The sequence below is a fragment of the Dromaius novaehollandiae genome, chromosome 8 (assembly GCF_036370855.1).
Source record: "Dromaius novaehollandiae isolate bDroNov1 chromosome 8, bDroNov1.hap1, whole genome shotgun sequence".
In the NCBI taxonomy this organism is placed as follows: Eukaryota; Metazoa; Chordata; class Aves; order Casuariiformes; family Dromaiidae; genus Dromaius; species Dromaius novaehollandiae.
This window is the reverse complement of record NC_088105.1, coordinates 39390007-39412784: the sequence shown is the minus strand read 5'-3', so window position 1 is coordinate 39412784 and position 22778 is coordinate 39390007. Positions and strand designations below refer to the sequence as shown.

Here is a 22778-nt window from a genome sequence, read left to right as displayed (position 1 = left end):
TCCTGTGTTTTCAGCAAGAAAAAAAAAAAAAGTCAGGCCAAAATTTCCTATTTTCTCATCTTTGTTTTCCTATAAAAGCTTGTTTGGAGAAGAAGAGCTGCAGAAAAGCTGAATGTTGGAGAGACACACACAGAATTTTTGCTTTAGATGGGTCAAGATGAGACCTTTGTATTGTGCATCACCTGCAAAAATCTTCCCTGCTAACAGCAGGAACGGTCTTGTTCTTCACTTCCCCTCCACTCACTGTTAACTATATAAGCACCAACTGAATACACGGACTTTACATATGTAATTAAGGTTCACTTAACCTGCACTGTAGGTCATGAAAGGTTTGAAAGAGACCAATTACTTAACTTCCTCGACCGTGGACTTGTTCACACATACGCACTGCAGTAAGGAAACAGCTCTGCAGAAAACAGGACAAGAATTTCCAGCTCGTATACAAAGTGGCTGGCAAGGGCTTATGTTCAAAGCTTTCCCACATAAAAGAACCCTGTCGAAACAACTGAAAAATAGAGTTTATACTATTAAAACACAATCAATTATGTAATCCAGAATGAATTTAAAGCAAAAATTATTTCCAAAGCATGAAAATGTCTTGATTCCCAGTATATAACATTACTTATAGAGGGTCTAAAAGCAGAGTGAAGATTCAGTGAAAGTCATAGAGACGGTAAGTGCTAAACACCACCATGAACTTTCTCCTCTCGCTGTGAACTGGCCCGATCTTCTAGCCACTGTCCTCGCTCTACCCATCCTCAGACAAAATGCAACAATCTCTCCTCTGCATGTCACCATAAATAACAAGTGATTAGTCTTTACAATTACACCTAGAAATGGAGGGAGGGCTAAAGTGACAGAGAATTGTAGACTTCACTCATACTCTGCAATTCCATCATCACAAAGAGATGATAATGTAACTTAACGACTGCAGTGTGGGAAAAGAACTGGACAGATAACAGATGGTACTTAAATGGGCAAAATCCTACAGTATTTTATTCATAGAGCATTTCTCATGTTTCAAGACAGTACAGGACATCATTTTCTTTTAAGAGAAAAAAGGTATACCAAAGAATGAATCACAGGACTGAACTCAGTTTGAAATGGTTTGAAATCAATCACGTTTCTCTTTGATGCAAGCACTCAAACTATATTTGCTCTGCTTATTATACCAACACTGAAGCACCAAAACAGATTAAAGGCAGCTAATTGCCTTTAACATTGCCTAAAACATCAAATTTGCTTAATCATAAAACTCTCACTCTAAAAGAGTATTCTGATATAACCTGGATTTCCTGCTACAAATGTGAAATCTAATTACATTGCTTTATTATGCATCTTGGAAGGATGAACTTATAATGCATGCACAAATAGCACACTGGGTATGAAAGCCGTTCTGTTCTGGGAAATAGGGCGCACAGACTCCTGCAAGAAACAAGTCCCTTTCTCAGATTCCTGCCTGGCCAATTCCCAGCATGGGAGATTCAGAGCAAGAATTTCACAAGGAGACTAAGGCTTTTACATGTCCTATTCCCACTGACTTCCACTAGCATTAATGTGTTACGTGCCTTTGAAAGTTTCAGCCAAATTATTATCATTTATTTCCGGTACCTGGAAACCAAAAAGACAACCTGCATTTGCCACAGTAGCTTGGAGGCTACCGTAGCAGCTATAAGACTTCCAGGCTGGATAAAACATTACTGAACACTAGTCAAAGGAAGCACTTGAACGGAGCCATTTCTTCTCAGGAAAATCACGCTGTGCCTGGGTGACTGGTTTGCTGAGTTGTGGGAGCAGCTTGAATACCTCCAAATTTGTTGCTGTAGAGAGCTACAAAACACAAGATGCACTGAATCGGGGGGGGGGGGGGGAAGTGATGACACTATAACTGCAAACCTTTGCTATGTTATTACAAGCTTATGTAACTAATGAGACCGCTGGGAAACAGGCCTGCATTCAGACCTATATTTTGGAATCCGGCCAAAATCAACTGTTTTAAATAACTATTGTCAATTTAATGGTGGAAGAGATGCTCATAAACCAGAGGGAGGAACCTTCAAGTATAAAGGGACATCTATGGTTCTCACAGCACTTACTGCACTATGTCTCACCAGCAAAAATTTCAGGAAAGGGTGGGAAAGCAATTGTAACACTACCTGGACATAAAAAAAAAGTGTGAACAGATTTTTATAGAGCAGATTTTGAGTTAAGATCTTAGGAAAAATCAGAAGGCTGATGACACATTTTATTTATTTATTTATTTTTACCTAGAAAGAAAAGTTCAGGCCCAACCAAAGCCAAATTATTTAATGACAGAACTTACAGAACTAGTTCTCACAGAAAGGCTTGAATTTCTGGGCTTTTTTTTTTTTTTTTTTTTTTGTAACTGCTTAATGGGTTTATGGAAATATCCCCCTGCCCTGAGCATGAACCAAAACAGCAGAAATAGGGAAACCTTGATGCCGTTTCCTGCCTCACAGTGAAGAAGAGGCATGCTTGTCACTGAGCCTCAGGATATCTGCAGTAATAAAATAGTCCAAGAGGTGCACCAGTTTTGTTTTTATGTCCCACCTGGATTAGCTCAGGATTTTTTAGATTGTTTCCAGAAAACTATAGCCTGCTCAGGTCTTCCACTACTGCCTTCAGAATCCAAATGCTCTCACGCACAGGACGACCGATTCCAATTCCCTCCCAATCCCAGCAGTACACAGGATTTTGCTGTAGTGAGCTGAGGCCACTCCTTACCGGGTGGCTCCTGCATGGGTTTTGGCTATGTTATGCTGCGGTTCTTCAGCCTGTAAAAAACTCCTTTCCCTCAGGTCAACTTTTCAGGAGAAATTAGGGTTTTTAGGTCAACTTTCCGGTCAACAGGTCAACTTTTTGGAGATGAAAGCAACAGTCTGCAGCTGCAGTAAAATTATTTATAACATTTTCCCTTTGGTATAAGCTTTTCTCCTTAACAATATAAAAGGCAGCTACACTGGTAGCAGTGTTCAGGAGGAGGAGAAGGTTATTTCTGTTGCAACTAGCCCCCCGTTTTCAAAGCAGAGCGAATGTAACGGTATCCTGCTCTTTCCACATAATTAGAGCTGAGAGGAAGATATCTGAAATCAGCCAAGCAGCAAACCTACCAGGAGAGCTCACAGTCTGCTGCACTCAGCACTTTGTTCTCAGCTGGAAAAGCTATTGCACATGCACATAGGAAAGACGGATGGAGATCCGAGATGCCTCTTACTCTTCATATGCAGCTGGGCTGGCACCATAATGTGTTAAGCAGTGGCATTTCAGTATCTTCATTTTTAACATAGTTTTAAAATAAACTGTTCAATAAAGCAAGCACGGAAGTTCTCCTACCAAACTATATCACTGACAAGACTTCTGGGACTGGCATGGTCTCTCAGTTCATGTTTTCATTCAATCACACCCACCGATTTTGAGGTCTAAGTTTTAGGAAGTTGAAGCACCAAGACAGAACGGGCTCATAGAAAACATTTCGTACAAGAAAGGAGAATTATTCTCCTTTCTCCTTAAAATTCACTTGCAAGACCCATGGCCTAAATTGGTATTGGTGAAATTTTGAAACGCCTCTTCTACTATGAGCAGCTTTTGCTGTGTTGCAGCCAGTGCTCTAGTTACTAATGACACTCTCCCAGCGGAGAGCATTTCTTTTCATCGCTGTTGCACGGCTGCTCAGGTCAGGAGAACAGACTCATCAGCTGTCAGTGCGGTCTAATGCATGGCAAGGAGCAGTGACAAGATGCATGCTCTCTGGAAGTCTGAAGACCTAAGTTTATAACCTGAACAGCAGCATTCAAAACTGAAACTTTTTTTTTTTTTAGCCCTAGAAATAGTGCCAAGACTTATCCAACGGCTACAGTATTTCTTTCTGTTAATGAGGATCATTATGGCAGCTTCTTGCCTTCCAAACTACTTATTCACAGACAATCTGGAAAAGGGAAATTATGGGTAAGAATTTATGTGGCCTTTACTACTTAAATATGATACAGAACACACTGGGGATTTCCACATCCAAGTGGAACTGTGCATTAGAGAGCCCCCTTCATCGCAGCCCTGCTACGCAGCAGGGCAGGTCCACGAGGAGCTGCCCCGCAGCACTAATCTAGGCTTAGGCTTCGGTTTCACACATCCAGCTTTTGCCTCTGGAGCCTCCATACCAGACGCATTTTCCACATGCAATTAAGTAATGGTGAGTGAGTTGTTGTACATGACATTTAATTTTCAATAGCTAGGGAAAGTAACACAGGAGCTGCAGGCAAGATCATTAATCTCCTCTGGATCCTCTGTGCTGCCAAGTATAGCAACTCATTCTTCATTGCGCTAATGCTGCTCTTCCATCATTTCTGCGTAAGCTGTACCAGACAGAGCCATGCCAGAAAATGTACACATTTATATGCATTCACTCCCCAATTATTACACTGCTCACAGGCTGTGTATGAGCAAAGGATACCAAACTATATAAAGTATGATGTATATCTTGGTGAGAAGATCACATTATACACTGGCATGGGGATAAATGCCCAGCAGAAGTCAGAGCTGATATAGATGCATTCACGAAACTCCAAAACACTAAAGCATATAGGAACTCTGGAAAAGAGACAGCTTCTTCCCAGACTCCCTAACAAGGGTCATAAGAGCAACATTTCCTGAACCACAGACTGGAGGGGTCTTAGCACACCCACAGACTGAGAGGAAAAATTGTCATGCTTGGAGTAAAAGAAAGTCCATGTGCAATTCTTACGCAGCTGAAAGATTATACAGGTCTTAGACTATTCCCTCCTACACACAGCCACCACACGGCTCCTTGTCAAACTCAGGTTTCCCCTCTGTACAAACAAGCCCTAGCCCACCTTTTAAATCCTATTCCCAAGCCCATCCAAAGCTATCCTTCACATGTGCATTGAGCAGACATTCACATTTGCCCACTCTCCCTGCAGCAGCTCCTTTTCCCTGTGCATCCTTTTAACTCCCTCTGCGTGCCAGGTTGCAGCAAGGTGCCCATCCCTTCTCCGTCCCAGCTGGGACCAACCTGCAGCATCTGAGTTACCTTGGGGAGAAGGATGCTCTTACCAGGGTGCTCTCGAGCCCAAGAGGGACAGCTTCAGTTTCTAGCAGACACTTCAAAACAGGCATCCAAGTACACTAGATCTTATTTTTAACATTACAAAGGAGAACTCTTCAACAGCTCTGAGACTATTAGTCAAGGAAAAGGTTTGCTTCGCTTCAAAGAGAACTGAGGAAGTTTAGCACTGACAAAAACAGGCCATGAATGTAACAAGCTAAAATATAAATAAACGTTTTGATGAGAACTGTCTTACCGTATGAAAACTAACTTGACCTTTGATGGAGCAGTCTTAATTATTGCAGAAGCATTCTGGTGACTTCTTCCATACAATATCTGATTGTTTATCTGTTAAAAAAGATGAAAATTTTTGTGAAAATGGATTTAAAAACAGGCATATATTGTCTTGAATTTACACCACACAATGCAAGACTTCCAAATTTACTGTGGGCTAATGAGGTAAGACTCAAAGAAAATGCAGGGTGTCAAATGTAAGTCTCATTCCTTCTGAGAGCTGTACGTTAAAATAAGAGCGTTTTTTTAGCACAGCTGTGCTGTAGAGAGACATCACCCATGATAAACGCAGAGGAGGAAACAGGCACCACGTCCCCCCTCAGTACTCAGCTCCGTCCTGGACCCCAAGGCTATTTCTCCTTCCATCAGTCAATACCAGGAGGAGGACAGGGAGCAGCCTGGAAATCAGAAGCAACGCTTTAACACTAAATTAGCTTTCTTATCATGCCTTTCAAAAGAACGATGATCTGCTTTTAAGAACATGCTTCTTCTCATCCTGATTCCAAAGCGGACAATAAAATTGCAGAACTGATTTTAAAATGCTATGTTTTCAACATCTTAGGCACTAATTTATCAAAGAATAAATACTGCATTAATAACAAAGCATTCTAAGTTTTATTTTAGACCAATACAAAATAGGAACACAGAGATAATTTAGTCTTACTAATAACCCATAAATGAGAGAAGTCTTTCAGCATCCTTCATAGATCCATTACCAGAAATAAAATGAAAGTTAAGTTTTGTTTCTAGATTATTTGATCATAACTTGATCTGCAAAGAATCATATAAGTAGGACAACAGCAAAGACAGAGTCTCCTATACCTTATCTATAGGCAACTAGCAGTTTAGGAACAGTTGCTATAAAGACTGTGGTGATTTCTCATTTCCACTGATAGAAACCAAACTGATAGCAGCATGAGACAGAAAGAGCAATTAAAGGATATGCCACATTACTTTTGTTGTTAAGGACCAAATACCTAATTACAGCAACAAACACAAAGTGCTACTTTGGACAATTTTTCTGCATGCAAACAAATGCTGTACTTTTCTTAGGGAAACAGCATGGCTCTAAAAGTAAGTGCTTCAGGACTTCTCTTTCTTTAGGAACCTGAAGTCCTTTCTCAATTTGAGGAAAACCAGATGCCTACTGTTTCTCACTGTCATGCCCAGACAGTGAGTTTAACACGGACAATAGCTGTCTAAATATCCAAGATGACTATAGTAGTTATTTTCAAACCAACCAGACGTATAATCAGTGTCAGACCACCAAACAAACCTGCAGCAGAAAACTGTAACATTTAAAACCTTTCATTCATCTCACGAGCAAGCCTAGCATTCAGCAGTATACCCCAGCGGGACTGCAGAGATAATACCACGTTTAGTGCTCTGCGCCTTCGTAACAGGAATGAACAGAGAAAGCAGGGGAAGGTAGGGGACAAGCCACCAACCTGACCGAAGGGGCAAAGACCAAGTTATGAAAAGAGATAAGAGAGGTACATTGATCTCTTTGCTGAGTGACAGGAAGGGAGTTGTGGCGACACAGTAAATGCCTACTGGTGCTTTGGAGCTAGACAGGACTTCCTTACGATGGCAGACGGAGGAGGACCGATGCAGAGAGTGGTACACCGGCTGAGATGCTACAGTTGATGTCAGGGACTTGGGTTTAACACTCTGCTCCACCACAGACCACCTGCAACGTCCTGCCCTTCTTCTGCTTCAGCTCCCCTTCTTCAACGCCTCCTGCCTCAGATGGACCCTAAAAGGATGCCCACCTTCCAGGTCAGGCACTGCTCAAACTGCAACCATACAGACAGTCTGCAGAACATAGTGTAAATAAGGATACCACAACAAATTTCAAAGCTGGGAAAAGCTGAGCTGAGTATCATGGAAAAAAAAAAAAACCTATGTCAAGGAGACTGAAAAAACCCTTGAGCAGTCTCTTAGTTCTACCCTGATGATTTCTAGACTGAAAGCTAAACTGAACCAAAGGTAGTCACGGAAAACATCCTTCCCTGAGAATAGGGAGCAGGACTACCAGATCTATTTTTCTTCAATTTCCATAATTCAGACTGGAATAAGCATCAAGCTAAAAATATTCTGTGGAAGAACAGTTATTTATCCAACACACTAAACACCTGAGCTGGCTTTGGTGTTTGCTACCAAAACCAAAGCATGGCATTTCTTTACAAGAGCAGTCACGAACAGTTACTCTGTTCCAGGTAAAAATGTAAACTAAAGGTGAACATGGGAGCTCACGCAAGGCTATATTTAATGGGGTTTTTTTTGTTTGGTTGATTTTTGCCCCCAAAAGAAGGCAAAACTTTGACGCTTAAGAAAAAGAAATTCAATAGTAGTTGGAGTTATGTTAGTTCAGGTTCACGGTTCATCTAATCCAATGTCTTGCCTTCTAAGCAGGCATCAGATGTTTCCAAGTATGCAGAATAATCTGCTATTTAACTCTGTCAAAATTCTTACTCCGAGCCTCCTAAGTAGATTAATGCAACTCTCTGGAGTTTGAGTGTTTGCACACCCTTCCTAAGGGAGCAGCCAGCATCATTTTAATACTTTGAGCTTTTCTCCCATTCTTCGTTTACAACTTAATATTTACATTCACATTCAGTATACCAATGCTGATGTATAAAACAATAAGGATAACAAAGCAGAGGAACAATTTACTAATGATTATAGAACAACTTTTCATTTATGGAAACGTTTATATTGGATTTTGGTCTTGTTTTCTTAGAAGATTTTTTGTCATTCAAACAGGAAATAATTGACCAAAAGTCTTACAGTCTTGTGTCACATGCTCACTGCATTCGGTCATAGCGGTGACTTTATAATTCCCTCACCTTATTTTCAATGGGTCAAAACAACATGCAAGTTCTTCAGCTAAATAATCTACCCCCTAAGAAGCAGTTATTCTGAATAATAAAGAAGCCTGAAATGCAACAATTTACCTACCAATCTGTTTCCTGTGCAAAGACAGAACCAAGAAAGGTCTACAGGAGTCTGAGAGGGCCTGATATGGTCTGCACCGAGGAAGCAGCATGACGCCGAACTTCGGCAGGCTTCGCTAAGGTGCTCTTTGCAATTTGCACAGCTGGCAAGGTACTGAGAGAGGCAACACCCCAGACCACGCTTTGCTAATCAAAGTCAAGCTTAAAAATACAGAAGCAAAAGTGAACACCAAGTTGTGTTGTGGGTTCAAAGTAGACCCCTAATATTCAGCGAGTTTGTTGATGTAATTTCTCTCAGTTTAGAAATAAATTATTCCCTGGGAATACTGTATGTTTTACAAATTGTTTGGAGTTAGTTAAATTACCATCAATTTTTCCAAACAGCAGACTTTTCAGATTAGAATTTATAGTCTCTACACTGGCTAAATTAATCCTATTCAGTAGATGTATCAAACAGTCCAAAATTTAATTAGCTGTGAGCTGGGTCTGTAAGTTCTAATTATTTAATTATACAAAAATGAAAGGGTAATCAAAGTAATATATCTCCACAAGGTTTTGGACTGTCTCACATAAGTTATTACAGACAATATTAATTTTTCTTTTTTAAAAAAAGGTCACTTTCTTTTGCAAAGTAAATTGGAGCTGTACTGGCTTCAGATGAGTGAAGCACAAAAGCTTACTTAAAAAAAGAAAAAGAAAAAAGAGAACATGTAGGATTTAATAAGCAACACCATTTTAAATCTCTCAATTTAAATAAAGGATAACGTCAGATTAACCAAAGGAGTATTCTGGGAGTCAAAACCTACAAATCTGTGCTTTATTTTTCCCATTAAAGATTAGTCAAGGTTTTTTTTCCCCTTCCCCTTCTCTAAAAGGGAAGAAATAAACTGATCTAAAATAGCCTCAACTCAGTGGATTCTTTAAATAAATGCATTTTTACATAACTTCTTGGAAAGATAGGAGAGCAGAGAAAGGAGAAAACCTGCCACAGACACAAGGCCAGGTCAGCACACATAAGCTTTAATGCTGGATCCTTAATATAACTCTACAGTGTTTCATGGCTCATTTTATCACATATCCCAAATTTACTGCTGCCTGCACCTACAAAATTTTTGTTTTCCAGTTTCATACACTGAAGTAGCAGGAAAGCACAAATGCGCTGAAAGGTGAACTTTTAAATTAAGAGGAAAAAAACCCAAAAGGATTGTTTGCTTCTCAAACTTTAATTCGCAGAAGAGAAACATTAGATATGGATATTAAAAAGAGGAGTTTGGTTTTTACTAGGTGGCAGTAATGGAAAACCACGAAATTAATAGCATCTGATTTTTATAAAATCAAGTCAAACGATACCCCAAAACCAGTAAAAGACCTGACACAAGCGATTAGCTTTCTGTAATTATTATTTCTTTGTACAATGCATTAGGTTCCCTCTAACCACAGGAATTTTACCATTTTGAGATTTAACCAGATTCCATGAAACAATGGGAAGTTTCAATAATTTTTCGTAAGTCAAATTATATAAACTTAAAATCTATAAAATAAACAAACAAAAAAAAACCCCAGCTAATAAATACGAGGAAAATAGTGGAAAGAAAAAATAATTAGAACATGATTTCTTTCCTCACCCAATTTCTTGCCCAGCACATGTTCAAACACATGCATCTGAAGTGACCAACAGACCACAAACTCCACAAAGACCGAAACCCCCCTGCCCTGCATTGCAGTTTGGCTTTGCCCCCTTGACTAGGCAGCAACTAATCCCTGTTGTTTCCTACACAGAGAACAGAAAGAAAAAGAAGGGCAAGACAGCAAACTGCAGATTGCCCATGCCCTCATGAATAACAGATTTTCAGATCATAGCTTTATCTAATTTTGCAATTTAAAAATCACCATCTAACACTAACCTTAATCTATAACCTCTAAAAAGATTATGAAAAAAGTATCTCTATGCTTATACGAAAAGACCAAAAGGGCACTATCCCTCTACTGCTACCTTCAGGAAACGAATCTCAAAACAAGAACAGAAGCTATGGCTATATGCTTTAAATGGGAATTGAAAAAAAATTTAAAAATCACCACTGGAGGTAATCATCCAAGACGACTTCTTTTCTCAGGCAAAAACCCTTCTCTGTTTCTATGGGAAAGTTATTATCCCTCTTGAGGGATGGTGCTACTTGCCTAATCCTAAGTAACTATCTTGAAATAGAAAATTAAAGAGAAAAAAATTCCCACAACAAATAAGCTGAGAATGAAACATCAACCCCCATATATCCTAAAACAAAGGTGTTGCCATGAGCTTGGCTGGGTAGTTCATTTATTAAAAAAACTTGGGCAAATAACTGATATATGTTATATCATTATAGCATCACTTATATTTATTCAAGAATCTTAAAATAAAATTGCAGTAAAAACTACATTTAGCACAAAAGCCTCCTGAGTGGGCTTTGAGGTATGATAAAAATGGCATGAAAATTGATTGCCCTGGTGCAGCAGTCCAGAATGGACAAGAGACAAATTTGTACATTGATTTTTGGCTATGAAGACTGGCTTTCACTCCTTCAGAAGTGCTGTGGCTTCCCAGGGCAGACCAGCCATCAGCAGAGCAGCAGCTCCCTTCCACCTCCTGGTCCATCTGCAGCAAGACAACCAGGGACGGCAAGAGGGCAGAAAACCCTACGACCAGGACTTGACTCCGCGCAGCTTACTGCACTAACAGCAATACAGCTGAGTCTCTTACGCAGAGATAATAATATTTGAGTGGATTATTTGGTGTGACTAAAACCCAGGGGATCACAGCACGGGTCCAGCTCTATGGGAGCACTCAGCAGGCCGTGCTGTCCGCAGCCGTGGCAGGACCATGTCCAAACCAATAAGACTGGAAGCAGTGCAGACACCTGCACTAACACAGCAAGAGTGCGAAGCAGCAGCACTGCATGTGGTTTTTCTCCACTTCGAAAAAGAACAGAAAAGCAGAACTGTGTATAATGTTAAAAATACATTCTTGTGCGCAGGGACCAAATACTGCCCCAAACACTTTTCTCCGTGAAGAGTATGAAAGGAGGATTAAAGGACCTTCTCCCTCAAATACCTGTTTTCTTCATCAGCACATCCATCCAAATTACATCACAGAAGTCTTATCAGAAATCGCATGTAAACATTATTTTTTAATGTAACCTGGACCTCACTCAGTGTATAGGCCAGACTTACTTTAAAAATGAGCCAGCATCTTGCCACATGTTGACTGCAGAAGCTAAAAGTGAGATGATATCTCATTAATTCAGTGACAAAAGACTTTATGAATGAGGAGCTGAGGCTGTCTGGCAGCATCCTGCATCCTTCAACTGAATCCAATCAAACTCCGGCTCAAAAGAAAATGAAGAGTTAAAATACCTGTAAAGGCACCCATTAATCTTCCCCTATCAATAGCAAATGGAAATAATCTGTAAGTGCAGTACTGTCCACTGTCTTCATGGAACAACACTAATAAACAGCAGGATTCACTGGGGCAACCTGGGACCGTAGGCAGAAATGCTAGAGGCTTCCTAAGATGTGAATCCCTTCTCTTGCTGCCACTCTCAAGTATCAAAACTCACGTGTAATCAAAAGACACAGATGCAAATATACTTAAAACATCCAATTATGTGATGGATGAGCTGGTCTGTCTGCTTGCTGATGAGCAGATAAAAATACTGTGAAAATGAGTTTAAATGCTTTTGAATTTTGAACAGCTGTGTTTTCCTACGGAATAACTAAGTGACTACTGGGCAATGGCCAGCACCACTAGCACATCTAGGTGCAGTGAAGCACTACCCAGAGGAAGAGAAGTTAAGCTGCTCCATCAGTGAAGACTGTCCATCCCATGTACTGACTGAAGCAAGGATACCACAGTGCCTTAAGACTGCACTAACAGTCTCTAATTTTATGGTTTTAACTGCAGAGAACCAAACAATCTGAATTCTCTCATTTCCTAACTTTTAAGTGCTTGAGTTTGCAGACAGAGCTCTAATATACTTTATTGTAAAAGACACTGCAAGTATAACTAGTTAATCACTCTAAGCTCTGCATCACTGCCATGGAATTAGCATGAAATTACATTCCTGCCCCTGGTGACCAGTGTACTCCGTAAGTATGAGGACTCCTAATGCTTACATTTATTGAAAAAACCTGCCAGTGTCAATGCCTGTTAGTTCCATTTCAGTGCTGTTTACGTGTAACACTGAAATGCTTTTAAAAAAGGCAGAAACCCAAAGCTTTGAATAATTGACCGCTGGTGTGAACATGAGCTGTCTGTCCACGACTAATGTGCAACCCACTCCTTTGTAACCCAGGAGGATGCTTTGACACCGGATACGTACTCACTGGGGACCAGGCTGAGATCCCCACATCATTTCATGCAAGCGATGACACTTCTGCCCATGAGTGACATACCTCTAATTTGACTGCAAAGGTAAACAAGAGAGGTAGTTACTAAAGTCTCTTTGACCTTCAGTTTATTTGAAGTATGGCACTTTTGAAATGGTGAGCACCACTTTTCTTCCAACGAAGAAAACAATCATTTTATCTCCACCTTGACAGGGAGTCGAGTTTGGGCAACAAGAACACTTCTGAAAATGATACTCATAACACAGCTCCCACACGTAAATCCCAAGCCGTGAAATATTTGTAATTAATCACAGATGGTGCATCTTTCAAGTACAGCAATACTTAACAGTAGATCAAACAACCACCATGAGGAATAACTTGTGAGATGCAAGAAAACCTCAGTGAAGCTTTCTATTTGGGAAAGCGTATCAATACAACAGGCTCTTTCAGGTTTGCCCTAAACTATCCGGTCCATGATATTCACAGAGGAAAACACCACTATGGGTCCCTTTAACTGGCAGACATGTGAAATTTGTCCGTTTTGAATTTTTTGCAATTGGAACCTGGAACCAGTAAAGGAAAGAACATAAGTTTGAAGGAGAAAGTTATTTGCCTAGCAAACTTCAGTAAGGAATAGAGACCTTCACACCATCCATCGCACTTGCAAAGAGAATAATAAATTTCAGATGGCGTGATTATTATAGCAAAACAAGCCTTTCTTGTACCACATGCCTTGAAAACCTGTAATTATGCAACTGTTAGACAGTGAAAAATGTTTAGGCAATTCTGAGTTCTCCCAAGGTATCCCCAGGTAGCCAAATTGCTCTGTTTCAAGTCAAGAAAATTGAGAAAATAGTTGGTGCTCTGATGCCACAGAGTTGATGAAAGATGGAAATTTACCCCCCAGGGAGAGCAGCGGGTCAGCACAAACCCGCTCTTCAGGGAAAGCTGCTCTGGAAAGGCAAGATCCCCAGGGATGGCCGATTTTTCAGACCTATGAAGCAGTTGTGATGTGGGGAACCACAGCAGGTACTGCAGCAAAGTGCCATTCTGCAACAGCCAAATATCAGATGAAGTAAGAAATCTGTGTTTTCAAGTTCAAGATGAAGCAAGGAGATGGGAGAAAAAGTGGAGACAAAATACTTGCTGATGAGCTCTCCTGCCTTGTGGGTGAAATTGTGCCAAACACGACTAAAGAAAATAGTAGGGTAGTATTTTAAGTTACAACAGATCAAAACAGATTACAGCAAGAAATTTTAGTTTATTTTCAGGATGGGGGATATCCCTGTCATCTATAAAAACACATATGGGAACATTGAGGGGGTTCTGGTTTTTTTAACCTAAGGTGTGAATTTCCCTTTGAAACCACATATGCACTATGAGGATGGATTTAATGTTCCCTTCCTGACTTTCAACAGTCCCTCCCCAAGCGTAGCTGGTGAACATGCTGAGAGCGCAGACTTCACTGACAAGACATTAGTTTTCCACAGGCCAGTGATTTTTGTTTCACTGGAAACACATTTACCTGCCAAAGGCCATGTTCTCAATTGGCATAAATCAGTGCAGCTCCTTGCTTCAGCCACGTAATTCTATTTGCAGGTTTTACTTAAGGTTCAAGTGATATATTCACCAATGCCTCTGCCTCTCTCACTCTCTCCATACGAACTTTATTTAGCAGTTAAAGAAAACACTTACCTCTAAAAGCTCATCCCCAATATGCATCCTTCCATCTCGTCCCGCAGGTCCATCTGGATTGATACCAACTACAAAGATGCTCATGCGAGATCGGTCCTTGTTCCCAGCAAGACTCAGTCCAAGCCCATTTTTGTCTTTCTCAAGCTCAATAATGTGCAACTCTCCCGGCAGATCTGCATATCTTTGCCTAATTTTTTCTTCAAAGATAAAGAAATATAACATAAGTTACATACAGATGTTTATGAACACACACAATACAACGGATGTTTTCTTGGCATTTACTCTCTGTTAACAGAGGTCTTTCCAGCACAGAATCTAAAATGCTATTTGCTGTGCCTGACCCATGCTTTGCCTCCACTCTCTTTCCAAACAGCTAAGGCCACTGAGAAGTATGAGACTGCTCTTAGTTATGTATCTTTAGACTGGGCTGTGGAAGCTCAGGTTCAGTTCCTGCTGCAAACAGTCCACCCAGTTGTCATTATATCATTCACATCATTCACAAAGCAAAATGCAAATACTATTCACATTAAAACCGCATCATTTTAACTATTTATGCAGCAAACTAATTCTAAAACAAAACTTTTTTTTTTTTTTTTTTTTTTTTTTTTTTTTGGAAGGAGCCATCTCAATCTTACCTTGCAAAAACTATCAATTTCAGGCAACTCAGAAAGTTGGAGCTGCTTAATTAACCATTGTGGAAAACTGGAATGCTTCCCTTGCAAACATACTGCAAACTCGCATCTCACCATGACTCAGGAATATGCTTGCTGTGCTCTACTTAAAATTATTTGCTACTGTGCAGAGGCTTTTTCAAAGCAGATGTCAGTGACAATGCATACAAATGATTACATTTTTAAATGCAGCTTCACTTGATATTAAGGTAGTTATTTGTCTCACTCTACATGTCAACCAGTTCCGTGGTAGGATGCAACGTATTTCCAAAGTTATTTGGAGCACGTTGCATGTCGGTAGAACTGAGTGTGCTGACACCTGCATCTGAATGTCTTTTCCATGCTGGCATACAAACATCTGTAACTTTTGATTACACAGGTCAATCACGGAAAGGTAGTTTTTCCTGTGTGATTGCCCTTTGCCAGTTTTATTCTGATTCAGACACGGTTTTTAAAGCCAACTTCATAACACCAGCTGCAGTCAATGCTTTGGTTGGGCCACACACTAAAAAAGCAGATACAGAAATTTTGCTGTGACTAGGTACCTACCTTTGTACAAAGCCCAAGGTGAAAGAGACTGATGCACTATGCATTCATAAGAGAATGAAGAGATATTACGTGTTCAGCCATACCCCTGAGTCAGCAGCAGCAGCTGGATCAATATTAGCTATTACCATTCCACCACGGGGCAGCATATATTAACAATATGATTTAACCACTATAGTGAATATTTCCATGACAACAAGGAAGAGGGGAAAGAGCTGGGGAGGGTGAGAAAGAATCCACTAAAAATGAATAAAAAGAGCTGGAAGAAAAACGATAAAGTAGGAGCGTTTACGACTCAGCCCATGGGCCACGCGCAGACTGCCAGGGTGATTTAGACAAACCCGGATCCAGCCCAGCCGTATCTCTTTCCCAAGCAAGCTGTGGGCTGAGCACACTGCTCAGACTGTGGCAGCCCAGGTCTAGATGCCACCTTCCCCAGGACCTGCCACGTGGCCCCTTGTCCATAGGGCACACCATGGGCTGTCCCCAGCTGTCACAGCTCTGGTGGCCCCGCAGGACAGCCACCAGAGCAGCCTCGTCTCCAACCCTGGACGCATCCAGGAACGTGGACACGAACAAACACTCCCATCGTCGTGGTTTCAGGCCAGTATTTTCCTGCCTCTCTCAAATCACTGCTGGCCTGAGCGTGAAAAGCTGGGGGATGCACACTAAGGATCAAACGCAGTCCCTGGAAAGCTGAGCCGCTGAAGTCCTACAAAGCTCTGCACAAACTCAGAATACCATAACAAATTAAAAACCTTGCCTATTGCTATCAATTATATGCCCAAACTCATAACTGCATTAAATGGTAACCAACGTTGCTGCACGGTTCTGTGATATACATTTTGACCCCATTAGCTAATAAATAATTAAGAGTGTCGTTCACTACTTGAATTTGGAAAGTGTTATTTTTCAGCTTGGTACACAGGATACCCTTCTGCAGAAAAACAGCAAACACGGAAAGGTCTTGAAAACGGCGCTTTGGGAAGCCCAGCAGATGAAAGCGCATACACTGCCACGGATGTTTTATTCACACCGCCAAGGTTTAACTTCTTTTCCCCTTGACCAAAGTCCTGACCTGAAGACCACTAGGAAGCTTTCTGCCTACTGTAATAAGCCAAAAACCCGGACTTGTTACAGGGCAGCAAGCAGCTGCCCGGTGCTTCCTGCCCGGACTCGGCATCTTGGGGACATTAAGAACAGTCACCACCAGGAAAGCGGCTTCCTACTTCTGCGGCTAGAGTGAACTGCCACAGCTCATTTCATTGCTCGCTTTATATGGACGACATCTCATTTTCATTTGCTAGGAGCAAAGCACACACCTACAAGCATGTTTTTAGCAACTCATAATGAGACGCACAGCAAAGAGGTTGCAGAGCAAGGAGAGAACATGCACTTAAACGCTGTACAGATGAAGCAGCCTATCTTCAAGGACCGCTTCAAAACTCATTTCTCGTTTGTCAGTAAAACTCTTTCAAATTCCCGAACATGAGCCTGATGCCAGCAGCTCTGCGACACCGTGCACAGTGACAGATCGCTCCCTCCTCGAGCCGCACACAAGCACCTTTCGGGACCACTAGCACCATTAAGCCCACCATAAGCTTTGCAGTGTTTCCTCCTGCTGCAGCAGCACAAAATGCTCCTCACATGGGAAAAAACATTGAAAGTTTTAAAATGCATATATATTCCTTTTCCATATTGGGCTAAAACTAAAAGTATGAGTGTTAGTGCTCCAGAAACCAGCAATTGGGGCAATTGCCTGGGAGGAAAGAGATCCACATTGAAGTTTCGGACCTGCCTGCACTGGGCCAGGACCTGAAATTGGGGCAGCCACTTCCCAGCTTCGGGCTCCAACCGCAGCCTCGGTATTCCCGTGGGAACAATTCTTCCTAGCGTGAAGAAAAAAATAGAGACCAATTCCAAGGGTAATAACTTTTTTTGAATCCTCTTGTTGTATTTTATTTGTTAAAAAGGTAAAAAGCCTTTTTTTTGGCAGGGGGAGGGAATCCCCCCCACCATGTTTTGTTGGGGGCGGGGGGGGGGGGGAAATCCATGCTTACAACTGGGAAAGCTCTGTGCAGATCGAGCCCTTCGCGAATTACCGTACCCATTTAGGGAGCAATGCTTTCAAACAGCCGAGGCGACGGAGCGGCGAAGCCGTGGGAGGCTGGAGGGAACGCAAACGCCGCCTCCTCCAACTGCGCGCTCCTGCAAGGGCTGTCCTCGCTCGCGAGCCACCGCAGTGCGAACCATAATGCCCCGTTCCCAGCGGTGCTGTGGTGTTACTCATCCCATCTGCATACAAACACGCTCCGGGCACCCAGCTGACTTCTCGTAACATCCTAACCCTAGTCTCAGCTTGCCTCTTAATAAGGATCTCATAAGATTATTTTAAACAAGTATTTACCGCTTAAACAAACATGCATCTAAGGCACCTTCTCCGTAATGCCTTTTTCAGCTGTTTTCTCCCCCCTCCAGCTGGCACCACTTTGCAGCCCTCTGCCTAGCATCGGGGAGCCGGTTAGCATCTGCTTTTGCAGCAGATTCCATTATCTGCCTTCATTACCCGATACTTTACACCAGGTAATTGCAATTCTGCTGCGGCTGCACTACACAGGGGACAGGGAGCTCTCTGCCTGGGCGCTGCATGGAGTTGTTTCACATTCAGCGACAATATGCTTATCGAAACTTCAGCAAACTTATCTTACCAATGATACGTAGCGAGCTAATGCTGAATCCACAGTTTCTTTCAAAAATACTGTACAGACACAATGTGACCTAGAAACACTAGTACAGTCTTTAGCGATCGCTCCTGCAAGAGTATTTCCCAGTTATATCAGCAGACAATTACCCTGGAAATGGAAGACAACTGCTTTCAAGCAATGCACCATTATGCTGCTGCATATGTTGCCCTGTTCCTATTATATTAAACAGAGAGAGAAAAGAAATAAGTGGGGAAGATACGGTCAGGATATTTGAGTTTCCGTGACCTAGTCTTGCAACAAATACACAATTCATCTGTAGTGAAAAACAGACACCACTTCTCAGGATGGCAAGTGGCTCTTTAAAATACAGAGATACATAAGAGTCTTGCAAAAGGCTGAGCAACCTGCTTCCCAGGGCTGCTGAAATCTCCGGTTAAATGAGCTGAAAGGGAAGAAGGGTTTCTTTATAAACGTGGTGTCTTCGCGTGACGCACATTAGAGTCCATCTAGAAAGGTACAAAGAGGAAAGAAAAAGCTCTGAGTGACTCAGCAACATGATGGGTTTTAGTATCAGGTCATGAATATTAAAACTGTTGATGCAAAACATGGAGAAAAGAAAGGGGGGAGGGAAACGCACCACAAAAAGGACAGATGATATTTGTACACAAAAGGTGATAGATACTGAGGTTTTCACATCGCTCTTGCATTGCCTCAGATAATTATTAGCAACATATGCTGCCTTTTGGAGACTTTGCAATGGTCTCATTTATCAGCCTGTGTTCATTTTGATGGTTTTCAGCTACCGTTTTTATCACATAGTACACAACGCGGTCACAGTCCCAGCCTTTGCCGAGACTGCTCTGCTCAGACAGCAGCGCTGCAGCGGCACATCCACTGCTTCCCATCTAGTAACGGCAGATATCAGAATGCAGCCAGCATCCGCTCCCCAGCGCGAACCTTGCATATCAAACCACTAATTCCCTTCTTGGGTTCCCTAGAAACACTAGGAAAAAAAAAAAAAAGGGAAGTCCCTTGAAAGCTAACCCTAGAGCTGTGAGGGCAGCACTTCTAATTCACTGATTACAATTTACAAGAACCTAAATAAGCACAGTTAAGGGACCGTAATTGAACAAATGGGGTTTAGATTTTTCCCACCACTAATAATGCAGTAAGCTTATTGTTCTAATCTTCCCGCTAGCCTCTATTCGGCTCCAAGGAGGCAGACAGTTCTTCAAACCTTATCTCAAAAGTGATGCAGTCTTCTGTGTTCATATGCTTTAAACTGAACAATAGAGAGATGGTAATTTCTGTAATGCTTTCTTAAATTTAATAAAATCATACGTATTCTTCTCTCGGTGATCAGGATGCAAGAGAAAAGTAGGGCAGTTATATTCAAAACTGGCAAATCCAAGGGAAGAGCCAGAGATTGTGTTAGGACCAGTCCCCTCCTTTGGGTGGCGAGAAGTGAGGACAGAGGCTGCTGGGGCCAGTACCTTGTAGATACTGGTATCTCCAAACAGGCGGGTAGGCAGCATCCCTGGGCTGCGACAAGGCACTCATCTGATCCAGAGCTCAGCAACTCCTAAAATCCCCCCTTGAAAGCCATACCATCCCCTTGCCATGGCTCTGCTTCGTGTATACCATTTGGAAGTCATTCGGTAAGACTAACTGATGACTTTCAGAGCAAAATAAAAACCGGCATTTCTGCTACGCTCTGGCGTACACCTGAAGCAATCCTCATGTCCCAAGCCCAAGCCTGTCAAATGCAAGGAAGAACGAGCGAGCTCCTAGGACATGTGGCTGTACCTGTCCCCTTCCTCCCCCAAATCCTGTGAGCCAAAATATAATGTTACTTTAAAAAAATGTAAGTGAGAGAGTGTGCACAAGGCAGCCATGCACTATCAATATAAAACGCTACCAGTCTCTCATAGGAGCTGTGCCACGGAGGCACAGACATCTCAGAAAGGACAGCTGAAGTGTGGGCTTTCACACACTTGCAAACACCCAAGCCCAGCTTGAGCCCAAGCTCAAGCCAAAAACAAGTGTGCATTAAACTCCTAGGAGACAACATTCTTACCCTAACTTGACGACTGCCTCTTTTCTTCTTTTTTGTGTGAAGAACTCAGGGTATTATTTGGGGTCTCTGCATTTCGTCTCTTCTGCTTCCTCCAGCCCAGACTCCCGTTCTGGTTTGCACCTCTCAGGCCGTGCAAATGCCTGGAACAGCTTCTCGGCTCACACAGGAAAACTCTCCTCCCGTGCTTTCCTTAAATCCCACTTTGCACTCACATCACTCTTCCCACAGCTGAAGGTAAAAATTTCTACTAGTGTTTTCTTGTCTAACTAATCAAGGAATAAGGGTATAATGAGAATCTCCGCAATCCATTTCAAGTGCCCTTTCATTTTGTTCCTATGAGCAGATGACATTTAAAAATGGTTATCACCTAATATTGTTGCTTCCTACAATCAAGGAATCGTCCCACTCAAAGAGAACAGCAGAGAGAAAGGTGGCATTTAGTCCCTGCTGAAAAACAGCCTAGCTGCAGCCCACAACATCAGGGAGCATCTTCAACGCGTGCACCACCTCATGTCAACATTTTGAACAAACAGATTTTTCCATCTATTTTTCTGCTTATTTCAGGCCCAAAACTTCATTCCAGAAGTTGCGATTTTTGTATACAACATTTAAGTTTTCTGAGAAGGTAGGAAGGGATACTATGTGTTTTTTCTCTTTTTTAATTAGATGACATGATAAGCCTATTCATACTGGTGTTTACCCAAGAACTTTAAAATTTTTAGAAGAAGGTTTAGTGAAAAACTAGTAAGCAGAAAATCCCGATGCTAATAATTACTGATTATAGGGGAATCTCCCCTCCCCTTCACACAACTCTTCCACTTATTTGCCTTTCAAATGACACATTAACCGCCCATCAGAGCAGCTGGAGTTACTCCGAAGTGGCCTCCTCGGGGTACCGTGATCCAGCAATCAGGGACCAGTGTGGAGCACTCGCTGCCGAGCTCAGCGTGCCTCCGGACGGGCTGGCAATCCGGCGGCCTTGCACGCTTTGGTGCAAAAGACTGGCAAATGCTTCGGCACGTTTCTTGCCTAGAGACTGATAAACCGGATGTTTTATCTAGATAGCAAAGACACAAAATAGGCCAGTTGTTCAAGCATCAGACTGTCACTACGTGATTAAATATAGACAAAAAGAAAAAAAAATTTTTTTCTTGTGATAAAATCCTCTATGAGAATACAAATAGTTATGCTTCAAATATATCACACTGTGATTGATGTTTGGGCCCACAGAAAGCAGAGGCGTTTTGAACTAATTACATCCTTAAAAAAAGGAGGGAGCCTCAAAAGGAAGCTGATGCAGGCCCCGTTTTTTGGCTGTTGAAAAGGTAACTGAACAAATCACATAGAAAAATACTGTATGGTATAATATTGCATTGTAATATATTGTACCATGCAGTATAGGTCATTTAAGGCCAAAACACATGAGCGCTTCTCCTGGCATTGCATTTACGGTCCGGTGATACGCTGCGGTCTCCAGCGATTCGCAGATGGTTTGGCAGCCGGGGCACCGCGGGGCCTGCAGATAACAGGCAGCTATCGCTGCCCGCCAGGCCGGCCTGCGCGGGTCCCCCGGGAGCGCGGCAGCCTCGCGCCCGCTCCGCTGCACACCTAACGCAGCTCTCCGAGAGGCTGGGAAATGTTAACAGCCTAAGAACATTAGAAAATACTGATTTCCATCTGCGAAGTCTTGAGCAAATTTGAAACAGCTCTGAGCACACAGCGCTTATCCTTCTGGCCTGCTGCAGCGTGGCTACGACATGGCAACAACACGCCGACCACGTTATTGGAGCAATCTGTAAGGATGCATGGCGAACACACACAAAAATCAGATTTCCAGATGCTGTGACAGACAGTATTTCAGCAACCCATTCCACACTGGAGTTCTCCTTGGAAGATCTTGCAATTAGGACAGAAATTCCTTACTCTAAGCCATTCTTTCCAACAGCAGCAGGTTTTCTGCCTTGCTGCTGTTCACGTTGCTTTGCTAGGATCTCTGCCCATCCTCTACATTTGTATTTGAAAGCTGCTCATTCGTTTGATGGAAGAGCAAGAGTGTCTAGGACTGAACAAAGAGTATTTGGAGAGCTCTAATCCACTGCTTTTCTGCTTAGTCTCAACATTAATAAATGAATATTGTGAACATTTAAATTCTTCCTCCCTTGACAGTAATACAGTGTAACTTGACCTGACAATGTTTCATCTTTAAATAACGATGTTACCACAAAGCACTGAGTCTAATTAAAGTGAATGGCATTAGAGTACTGTCAAAAACTGCAAGGTTGTTACCTAATGAAGGCTTTTACCAGCCTGAGGCCCAGCTTTCCCAGCTTTTACAATAAGTAATTGTAAAAGGAAGCACACAGAACACCTCTCTCAAGCCAAGATGATGAG

At 42.0% G+C, this 22778-nt stretch overlaps 1 protein-coding gene across 7 annotated transcripts in view; it reads right to left on the bottom strand.

Annotated features, from left to right (window-relative positions):
• PATJ (PATJ crumbs cell polarity complex component) overlaps nucleotides 1-22778 on the bottom strand; it is a 159031-nt gene that overhangs the window by 47476 nt on the left and 88777 nt on the right. For all 7 annotated transcript variants that reach the window (XM_026108637.2, XM_026108638.2, XM_064516294.1 and 4 more), the window contains 2 exons: nucleotides 14389-14585; nucleotides 5337-5428 (listed from right to left, as the gene is read on the bottom strand). In XM_026108637.2, coding sequence (XP_025964422.2) covers nucleotides 5337-5428; nucleotides 14389-14585 — 289 coding nt within the window. The remainder of the gene's footprint in view (nucleotides 1-5336; nucleotides 5429-14388; nucleotides 14586-22778) is intronic.